Consider the following 11,238-nt stretch of genomic DNA (forward strand, 5'->3'; position numbering starts at 1 on the left):
CGAGCAAAAGAAACCCTCTATAAGAAACTTGTCTGGCCGTAGTTAATGGAACAGAGGCTGGATTAAACAAGTGTCAGGACTTTATGAGCTCAGATGTTGGTTGAGTAACTTGACACTGGAATCTAAACTGCAACTGATGCATCGTGTTTGTGTTTTATCTGCAGGTGCTGCAGGACCCAGACTCTTCACCATTCATCAGATCGATGCTAACACCAACAATCTTCCCAAAGCCCACACCTGGTGTGTTACACACACACACACACACACACACACACACACACACACACACACAGACACACAGACACACAGACACACAGACACACACACACACACACACACACACACACACACACACGCGCGTCATGATAGTGGGAAACAATACTCTGTCTCTCATAACTTCCTTCATACGAACTCTCTCTTCTCTGCAGCTTTAATCGGATTGACATTCCGCCCTACGAGAGCTACGACAAGCTATACGACAAGCTGCTGACTGCGATCGAGGAGACCTGTGGCTTCGCAGTGGAATGAGAGACACGTTGGAGGGTGTGTTTGCGTGTGAACATGTGTAACTCTGTGTGCAGGACTCTGATAGACTATTGTTATCACTGAGACGTACTCACAGGCTCACTCAAAGCGTGATACGTGGGTCTTCGACCAGCCTGCAGTCTTCCTCTTCTCTCACCGCTCTCCACATTCTTCCTTTATCGATGTCTGAACAGCTGCTAGAGAGTGATCCCCTGTCATTTAATTTGTATTCATTTATTTGTTTGTTTTGGTTTTTTTGCTGTAGTTTGTGTGAAAATATGGAGAGCAAATTAAGTAAAATTCCGGTGTAAAAATATTGCCTTGGTCTTTTTCGACACTTAGGTAAATCAAATAAGCCATCGAGGCGTGTTTTTCGTGTAACAACTATTAACGGAGAAATCCAGTAGAGTCGCTAACAGCCGAACGTGGCTAACTGATTAGCTTGGGGCAGTACGGTGAAGGCATTAAAAACGTCTTTTTTAACCACTAATTCTGCTCAAAATAACACCAAACCTCTACAGTAGCATGATAAGAGTCCCTACACATAAAACAAGGCATCAGAGGGCTCCTTCCTTTTGGATTGACTTTTGTAATCGACTTGAATGGACTTTACTACGAGAGGAGCTGGTACCAAGGCCAGTCTGGGTTTGCTGACTAGGCTGTTGGTACTTTTTTTATGTGTAGGGACTCTTCTCATGCTACTGCAGAGGTTTGGTGTTATTTTCAGCAGTATTAGTGGTTAAAAAAGCCGTTTTAATGCCTTCACCGTACTGCCCCGAGCTAATCACCGTTAGCTACGTCTAGCTGTTAGCAACTCTACCAGCTTTCTCCGGTAATAGTTGTTACACAAAAATACTATCTCGATGGCTTATTTGATGAGTGAAAGTGTTGAAAAAGACCATGGGATGATTTTACGCCGGAATTTCACTTTAAATAAAGAGCTGCTGCATTTCTTTTAACAGCTGTGAGTTGTTGTTGTTGTTGTGAGTGAGCGGTTTCTTATGACGGCTCAGAAAAAGGTCACGGCTCATCTCACCCTGAATCACTTCAGGAAATAGTTCATCAACTTGCAGTTAAACATCTTACAGAAATGTTTTCCAAATTCTCCCTAGGCATTTGAGAGCAGTGAATCACTATTTTGTTCAAACTGATTGAATTGATCCTTGTCGTGCTACTGAATCTTAAACTCTGCAGGTAGCCATATCTTGCCCTTAAAAGCCATCTTAACCTCAAACCGATACACCTTCCAATCCTCATGGCTGCAGAGTTGGTGTGCTTTTATTTTGTAGGAGCGCCACAAATGCGTCCTACCTCGGTGAAATGCTTTGATATTTGACGAGTTTCATTCCAAAATGCTATGTATTGATAATTCATTTAAAGGTCCAGTGTGAAGGATTTAGGGGATCTAGTGGCAGAAATGGAATTTAATATTAATAAGTAATGTTTTCATCGCTGCGTTTCTGTTACTTCAGAATGAACCGTTCATATCTACATACGGAACAGGTTCTCACCCACGGAGGCCACCATTTTGCACCTCCATGTTTCTACGGTAGAACAGAACACACAGACCAAATGCTGGCTCTAGCCAGGGCCATTCGGGTTTATGCATCCGTCAGTGTAGTTCTTCTACACCCTTGCCACGCGGGAGAAGTTTCATTTGGTTGCGACGCACCGCTAGTTGCACACTAAAATTCAGCATGGAAAATCTCAAAATGTTTACAGTAATGCTCCATAAATGATGTGATTTCCATACAAGCAGGTATTATATCATATACTTTACATTGTGAGTAAATCATTTTGAAATGGAACTCAGACGGATGTGGTTCTGATGTTTTTGAGCCGAGCTCGTGGTGGGTTGTTTAAAGATGAGGGAGTCTGGTGAAGAAAAAGTCAAAGAAGGTGTGAATCTTATTTTTTTCCCTTAATCACTGCAGTGTGGCCACAGCTCTTTATATGTCTGAATGTCTCTGCATGTGTGTACATTTGTGCAAGGAAGGTAGACAGTTTATAGATGAGCTGCCCTTCATCTCTACTAGCACAGTTTCCTGTATTTAAAGCTGCGGAGCTGATTGAACCTCACTTTTTTGAGCCTGGTTCTTATTCCTTTTCTCTCATTTACACATTCGTCTCAAGCAGTTACAAATATGCATGTTTTTTTTTTTATTACTTTGTTTTATCCAACCCAGAATAACCCAGCACTCTTCCTGTCAGATCATGTGTGAAAAGGGCACAACTGTCCATGGGACCAGGCTTGATGAGAAGATATTCACGGCAGGCGTCATGTCTTCCGTCACATCCTCGGTTTAAAAAAAGGCAGAAGTATTTCTTTCTCTCGTCACTTTAGAGCACTTTACAAACTGAGCAGCGATGGCAGGAGTGCTTTCTTCACGTTAATTAAAATATATCATGTTTCATTTGTTATGCAAATATCTATGTATCCAAGTATATATGTACAAATACATAGCTATTTTGTATATTGTCGCTTGTTCTTTCTGTTCATGTTTAAATGCAAGCATGTTAGTGTCTTTCGCAGACCTCTTTGCATTCTCAGGTGAAGTTGTCCTTTGTTTTATTTTTATTTGACATTATTAGGCTAGTGTGTGAAGTAAAACTGGTTGGAATGGAACTATATTTCAGAGGCCGTCTTTAAACCCGTGACAGTCTAAAGGTTTGACGCTTTTCTTTTGGTCAATCACTTCCACTTATTAACACACAAACACACACACCTTCGTAGGAGGACATGAATGGCCGTATTTGCTGCTCTGGAGGTCTGTGTCGCCGCTGAATACCAAACGGCACAGAACATTATTTCATGTTTCTGTTTGCAACGTGAAAAAAAAAAGTTCTTAAAAGCGAGGACTGAATGCTGCTGGTGGCCTCAAATCCTCAGAGCTGCAAATATCGGAGATGGACTGCTGCTGAACTCCAAGGTGCTGCACGGTGAAAATGTTCATCTCCGTCACCACAGCCTCCATCCAAAGAAAACCCCTCTGCATGAATGGGATAAAAGCCTATTTATTTGCATAATTATTACTCTAAGGAAACATTTTGACTTTGAAAAATCAGTTAAACGTTATTCTTTTATATGTATATGTATACTGCCTGCATTTATTTGTAACCATGAACATTTGTTAGATGATCCTCAGAAACCTTGAGGTTTTTTTTATTTTTTTTTATTTTGTGGTCATCATGAGAGAAACAACCGACACAAAACAGGAAATTGTCGTCTTTGTACAGTTAGAGAATTTATTTGATTTTACCTTTAATAACCTGACTCAGAGGCAGAAGAGAAATGCATTACATGTCTTTGCACACCTTATGCATACTTGGGCTCCAAGTTATAATCAGACACTTCCTTCTATTTACCAAATAGTTAATGGATCGATCAAGTGTTTTGTGTTAAATGTAGATGGCATATATACACACACATGTTCTTGATATGCACACATTTATGTTTGTCCAGTGCACACAGTCCACTTCTGCTCTTTGTTACTTTTTTTTTTTGTTGGCACCAAGTTTTCTGGCTGGTTCAGTTTTCAGTGCAAATGTTGTGGGAGTTGAGAGCTTCCAGACGTGGGGGAAATCACAATTTCCCCCAGTGAAGCAGCCAAATTGGTCAGACATCTTTGAAAATTTTGCAAGTCATCGTCAACTTTTTACAGCTTTGAACACACGTGATGTAAAGAGATTTGTGTCTGCTCTGATCTGATGAATCTGAATAAGATGGGAGCTATTCCGGTCAAAACGACGTATTTTAATGCTGGTTTAATCGGTCAAAAACCACAACAGGCTGTGTAATGTTCAGCTAACTCTCTCCCCACACTTTTAAGTACAAATGTACAGGTTGATGTGCAAATGTGTGTGTGAGTGTGTGTGTAAATTACCTTTGATTGAATTCAGTACAAAACAAAAAAATCTTTTTTTAAACTGCACCATGTTTGATTTCTTTTGGTTTCATATCTGTTTTTGTATTTATTATTACAGTTTGTGTTCATAGTTTTTCACATCAGCTGCTCTGTGAGCTTGTAACTGACACCTGTACATAAGGACGACCAAGAAGCAAAGTAATAAACTTCTTGCACCCTTGCAGAAAGCTGAGCAATAAAACTTTGCTGTTTGGACCTCACAGCATTATGTTTTATAGAACCACGTGTACTGCTGTCTTTTTTTTCTACTGTAAAATACAGACGCATTTTCAGCTAAATATTCTTTATGTAGCGTTATTTTATGCTTGATTATAATGTAACAACTTCTGCATTGTATCTACAGCAACACACATTTTACAAGGTTTTGATTGTACATTTTGCAAAGCAACGATAGCTGTCTGATCATTTTAAAGTAGAATGAAGGCTACAATATTTCCCTTTGGTGACGGAGTAGAAGTAGAGTAAAGTAGGAGTGGCCTTACTTTAAAATGGGCCTACTGAGCAACTTGGTGTGTCATCAAAAACAAGGGGGAAAAAACGCATTAAAATTATGTAACTTCAACCAAAAAGGTTCTAATATTATTTTTTTTTTATAATATTAATTACTATAATTTTTTTTCAACAACTTTATTGTTTAGTTTTTTGTTTATATTATGTAGGAGTTCACATAGATACAAATAGTACACAAACCCAGAGAACGTGTGCCGGGGGAGATGTTCATTATACAAGAAGGTTTTACGTATTACTGCACAAAAGTCTGTGGTTTTAACGGCCTTTTCATTTGCTGATTAGCTTAAAGTAAAGTACCATTTCTTTTTTTAAAACATAAAAACATGGAGTTTCCTTAGAAGATTTACTGTTATAGATATCAAATTTTGTGAGAAATGAAAAAATATTTATGTAAAGTAACATTTTCCTTCTTTCTTAGGGTGATTATGGAAACCAAAGACAACATTTTCCCAACGTAAAATAAAATCTATCGTGAAAGAGTCCATATTAAATGTGCTACGGTTTGCCCATAGTGTTTTTTCCTTGTAAGAGCAAAGCCAGAACAAATGAACAACTGTTTCTGGATGGAAATTACAGAAAGAGCAGTTTGTATTAATGTTTTAAAATATAGTATAAATGTATTAATGTCCTTTTAAAGTTTTGCATGTAATGAGTAGCTGGATGATATTGGTGTATGATTTTGTGAGACACCTCCTTTCGCCTTATTTGTGACTGAAAACTTGTTAAAGAAACATCAAAGTTTTTTTTCCAGTCAATTTGATCTGTGAAATATTAGGGCGAGCAACGATACGTTTTTGGAATAAGGCACCTACTTTTTTATTATTATTCTTTTGGGTTAATGAGAAACATATTTTTCCCTCTGCAGAGTCATGGGACAGAAACAATGTCTGGATGAGGATGAGCTGTTTTTAAAAAGCATTAAAGATCCTGATGGAACAGCATTAGAGACGAGTGAGAGTTCATCAGGAGTCATTTGGGAGTCGTGTCGTGACAAAAAGTCTCTGAAAGAAAGAAACACTCCGTCCTCACTTAGCAGATGTATTTTTTTTTACTTTATCATCAAATAGTATAAACAATTGAAAAAAGAACAAAAATTCCAAGACACGACAAAGGCACATATCTAAATGGCAGAAAAGTTCACTGAATGTAATTTGAATAAAATTGAATAGCCAATAAACATTTTTTGTTGGATACAACACAGACAGAGACTCAAAATATATTTTAATTCAATTAAAAATAATGTGAATGAAGGGGTTGCTTTGGACATTATGACTTTATGTAAATGGAATTTAGCGAGTAATATGAAGACTTTAATTATGTTAAATGTATTATTGTGAGAGAAGGAGCCAGTAATAATAATAATTCCTAACTGTTGTTTAAGCAAAAATACATTTTCCAAATCTTTCCAAAAGGTGATAGAAAATGGACACTTTATTATAAAATAAATGGATGATACTTTCTCAGCTGTGATATGTCAGAACATTTTGATATGTGTGCATTAGTAGGATAAATGTTGTGTAATAGCTTGAGATGTAATTCTCTAATTTTGTTAGAAATTATAAAAATGTACATGGGAAAAGCCAAGCTCTCTCCTCCAGTTTGTATCATTGAAAAGGGAGAAAAGGGAAGTCTTTCCATTAGAAGTTATTTTCCTTTATAAAAGTATCTTCTTCATTTAGTAGCTGTAATAATTTTTTATTCATAAAAACAGATATTTAAAAACATTCCCTCATTCCCTAGTATATAAGAGAGAATTTAACACATATATGAAATCTCTTGATAAAATGACGAAGAAGAAAGCAACAGTTTAAATAAATATGTTATACTCAAATATAGGTTATCTAACGTGTACTAAGCCCCTGTTCTGAAGAAAAAAACGGTGAAACAATCCCTGTTTATACAGTTATCTGTGGTATTTTAATGCAAGGTTATAAAGTAACACCTGAAATATAAATGTGTGATTGTTTTTTAGTTGTTGCTTAACCTTTTATGTAAATCTTACACGTAATAAGAATTGATTCACTTGTGCTGTGCTCCGTGCAATGTACTGAATTTTAAATAATTGAATAAAAAAATAAAAATGACTATTACGTCTACCCATCGACTGTGTAGTGTATATTATAATTTATTTATACAGTATAATATATAATTATAATTTATTTATCGTCTATGACTCTGCCTGAACGGATATCCGGCGCACCGGACGTGATGTCATCGCGCAGTGAAAACAAACATGGCGGCGCCGTTCTCTTTAAATCTTCCATCGATGAAACTGTTCCTCCAAGAAGACGACGGTTAAAGGCCTTTAATGAGTTTAACCTCAGTATGTCCACGTTAGAGGCTCAGTAAGACAAGAATAACCGTGTCTTCGGTGAGTAAAGCTACAAAGTGGCAACGAGTAAAACAATGCGCCATTAAAACGAACAATAATGTGAATTAAGACTTAAACTAAAGTAACGTTAGTGTGGAAAAGTGTTACCATCAGTCTGCCGTAGTGTGATAAACTAACGTCAGTGTTAGTTGTATCTTTATTGTAAAAGATTTAGTCTACACAGTCTAGTTTACACAGTACTAACTTCTACATTTAGAAATAACAAATAAAATATTAAGATGGTAAAACACAGGGAAAAGGTGTGAAGAATAACAAAAACAAGGGGTCTGCCAAACTAACGTTAAGGGAGTAGATAAGAAAATCAATTCAATTCAATTCAAAAAACTTTATTTGTCCCCGGGTGTCAATTCAGGGCACACAGAGCAGCAAATAACGACAGTGCAACTATACAAAAGAAGAAGAAGAATTACTTTATTTATCCCACACGGGGAAATTGAATTTTTTCACTCTTATTATTATACATGTTACACACACAGGCTCAACAGCACCTGGGCAGTGTCCAGGAGATGAACTGGCACCTCTCCAGCCACCAGTCCACGCTCCATACATGGTCCACACAGGGACTTGAACCAGCAACCCTACGGTCCCCAGCCAAGTCACCTATGGGCTGAGCTACTGCAGCCCCAAAAACATTTTAACCTATCAGATGCCTGAATAATCTAATAGTTTAGCCAATTTATTATTTTAAGTTTTCCATAGTGGTCAGATGTGATTTAAAATCTGAAATTTTAAAAATATATAAGGAGGGGTTGTTGTTTTTTTAAGCCTAATCATTTAATGGATTTATCATTTTGCTAAGAGAATGATCGAGTTCATCATGTAAGTTTAGGCTAATACCTAAAACTGTCATGTTTTATGTTTGTAGTTTTCTTTGGACCAAAGAAAAGTAATTAACAAATCTGTTGAACCATTGGAAACAGTTGTTGATCAGACCTGTTTGTGTGTAAATGTTATATTTTTACCACTTCCCAGAGGTGAAATGCGTATGAGCATGTTTTTTACTCCACTACATTTATTTTAACATTAATTGTTACTTTGCAGATTCAGATTAACACAACATATAATTCAACTAATAAACGGTGATGCATTATTTTGGGTTAAGATACCATTAGTGTAAATAAAGTAGTCACTAATTATAATGCAATAATGTTTTATCCTGAAGTAATTACGTACTTAAGTAAGAACGCTAATACTTTTGTAGTTGAATGTTGGACTTTTACTTATCACAGAGTATTTTAACACTGTGTGGTATTATTTTACTTTAATTACTTCTTCCACCACTCACTCCCTCTTGAGCTATAAGGTAAGTATAGATGTTAGTATGACATGTTAATCCCACAACATGCCAAAGGGGAACTTTAATGTATATTCCCTTCTGCTTCTTTGTTGTCTGATCATTTAGGAAAAGTGCATAAGATGAGTTCACCAGCTGAAGTGGAGCAGGAAGCTTGGGCTGAAAACAGGAAGGTAAATGTGACACTGACGCATCTCAGATACAAATGATTAACCGCTTAATCCATCAACAGATTTGTTACACATTTTAAAACACAATTGAAGTTATTTTTTTATCCAATGTGGCTTGTTTGTGTGTTGAGGCGTTTTCTCTGCCTTTATGTTGTAAATTCATTTCTTTCTTTCATTTGTTTTTAACTAAAAAGGTTTAGTTTCTGAGCAGTGACATCCTAAACTAGTGACCTCCTAAGTGTTGGGGTGTGCTGATGTTTCGCTGTTCCTTGTCCCTTTTCTAAGGACTCAGGGGAAACGAATGCTGTTAGTCAAAGACGGAGAAGTCAAGATGAGCTGAGGATAACGAACCAGTCAGAAGACAAAGGTGAGTCACCTTCACTTTAGAAAAGTCCTTAAAAAATAAAGTATAAAGAATAACAGTAAACATTAAGTAATCATAACGGATATGTTTTAAAACTGATCCACACAGATGCTCTAGAAGACGAGGATGAAGAGTACAGCACCTCGTTAAGTGTGGGAGACGGACGCTACTTGGTGGATTTGGGGAGGTATGCTGATGTTAATATATAACCACGATCCAGTTGACGTGTAACCTCCTTTCTCATTCAGATTACCTCAGTTTGATACTTTAACAGAACCCGTATAAATAACAGCTTGCTGCTATTCATGCATCTCTTCTGAACCCCTCAGCTCGTCAGAGTTCATCGTGGATGAAGAGTGCATCCTTCAACTGTTCAAGACATGCCGGGAATGCCGCAGACAATGTACAGTTAGAAAACGTGTCACAGGACTAAAGCTCGTAGTAATCCAGGAGTGCTGGTACTGTCAACGCCGCTCTGAATGGACTAACCTGGCAGATGACCAAGACGGTAGTTTCCAGACAAACGGAAAAGATGCAAAACAGAACTCAGCCGAGCAGTAATGATAGTTGAGTTTTGTGTCTAAAGTGCAGACAGTGGCTGATGCAGAAATATGTTCCATTTTTTTAATGGGGACAGAGCAGCTGGGATTTTGGTTTTTCTGCTGCCTGTGTGGAGTTTGGCTGATTTTTTTTCTGGGCTGTCAGGGAGCTATTAACCTCCCGGACGAGAGGGTGCTTGCCTTGTTGAAATCCTGCATACCACAGCCAAGTGAGTGTGAAGGGGAGTAGTTGATTTTGATGGTCAGGTAAGACAGAGTTAATATGCACTGCTGTGTGTACATTTCATTGACTAAATACGCGACAGAAAGCCTTCATCTTTTCAGAATCAGCTATTTATCACAGGTAACCAGAGCAACTTCCTTCTCATTCATCCCCACAGCTCCACAGCGCTTTACAGAGTCGCTCAGCTTCTACTGACTTCAATGGGCAGCGTAGAGCGGGTTTTTCCACTGCAGCCAAACTACTGCTCAGCGTCTCTGGGGGTCTACAGTGGGCTGGCCCGGATGCCTGGCTTCTGCTGATTGACAGCTAAAAGAGCGAATCATCGATCTTGAAGAGTAAACACCCACCGAAGCATTTTCCAAGTTTTTCATTCCGTTGTTCTGAACTGATCCAGAGATTTTACCGATCCCCAGCGACTTTGTCTGTGTTAAAAACGACTAGCGTTGTGTTTGCCGACTCTGTTCTGTCACTCTGCGGTTTCTTTCCCCAACAAGCAGCAGCAGCTGTGGAGCTTTTGCCCTCGTCACGATCACTCACGCTCACAGGCAGTCACACTTCACAGTAGCCTGGCACAGCAGCTCCAGCTAGGCCAAGGCCATTAGAGCAGCCTGGCTTTGCTGGCCATTGAGAGGACACTTGTCAAGACCCTGGAAAAGACGCCTAGTTGGAACGACAAGGTCACAGATAAGTTTCTTGAAAAGGAACGAAGGGTAGAATTTACATATAAATAAACAAATATTTATGATGTAGGCCGGGAAAATGTGCTTCCCCCCCTTGAACATGCAATATGTATCAGGATGTGCTGTCTGGGTAATGCAGTGTCAAATGCAGGATGCATTATGATCGGAACACCATAACATCTGGAGGTGGTCAGGCTTGCATTGTGATAAGCTCTTGATCAGGTGTAAACGCTTTCTGTACAGCTTGACTGTATTCTGGGGGAAAACAAAATGCTAGCAGTAGCTACCTCAATCTAAACTGATGTCCCTTAAATGGCATATACTTCCTAAACGTGTGACAAGCCAGCCCCGCCAGCTAATTTGCACATTGAGAACTTATGTTTATTAATACTGTGTAAATGCAAAAGCCTGTGGATGGGATTTCAGTATCCAGACACATTTAAGCTTAAATACTAAAATATGAGGCAAGATTTGAAAAGTATGTTTCCTCTTCAATTTAAAACTTGATCTTCCCCTTTTGAATTAGAAATGTTTGCCTTCACATACTTTTGTCACACAGATGATCAGCATTGTAACACAACTTGTTCAGTGACT

General features: G+C 38.2%; 2 protein-coding genes across 5 annotated transcripts in view; both read left to right on the top strand.

Moving 5' to 3' along the window:
* Window positions 1–4,618, top strand: part of LOC310958166 (E3 ubiquitin-protein ligase SMURF2-like) — a 64,261-nt gene extending 59,643 nt beyond the window's left edge. Inside the window, exons 19-20 of the mRNA XM_083929000.1 lie at window positions 165–240; window positions 429–4,618. Of these exons, the coding sequence (XP_083785126.1) occupies window positions 165–240; window positions 429–528 (176 nt within the window). The 3' untranslated portion in view covers window positions 529–4,618. The remainder of the gene's footprint in view (window positions 1–164; window positions 241–428) is intronic.
* A 2,575-nt stretch (window positions 4,619–7,193) lies between these two features.
* LOC310960594 (uncharacterized protein) lies at window positions 7,194–11,151 on the top strand. 4 transcript variants are annotated; one of them, XR_014593606.1, is made up of 7 exons: window positions 7,194–7,332; window positions 8,756–8,820; window positions 9,103–9,184; window positions 9,290–9,368; window positions 9,511–9,747; window positions 9,887–9,950; window positions 10,122–11,151. XR_014593606.1 is itself a non-coding variant. In XM_083932327.1 (5 exons), the coding sequence occupies exons 2-5, from the start codon at window positions 8,770–8,772 to the stop codon at window positions 9,740–9,742; spliced, it is 444 nt and encodes a 147-aa protein (XP_083788453.1). In that variant the 5' UTR covers window positions 7,194–7,332; window positions 8,756–8,769; the 3' UTR covers window positions 9,743–11,151. The 4 variants fall into 4 exon arrangements, 1 of the variants encoding a protein (XP_083788453.1); XR_014593604.1 differs by having other exon boundaries at window positions 9,511–9,987; XR_014593605.1 differs by having other exon boundaries at window positions 9,511–9,950.
* The last annotated feature ends 87 nt before the right edge of the window (window positions 11,152–11,238 follow it).

This window comes from Echiichthys vipera (assembly GCF_963691815.1).
Source record: "Echiichthys vipera genome assembly, chromosome: 2".
Classification (NCBI taxonomy): Eukaryota; Metazoa; Chordata; class Actinopteri; order Perciformes; family Trachinidae; genus Echiichthys; species Echiichthys vipera.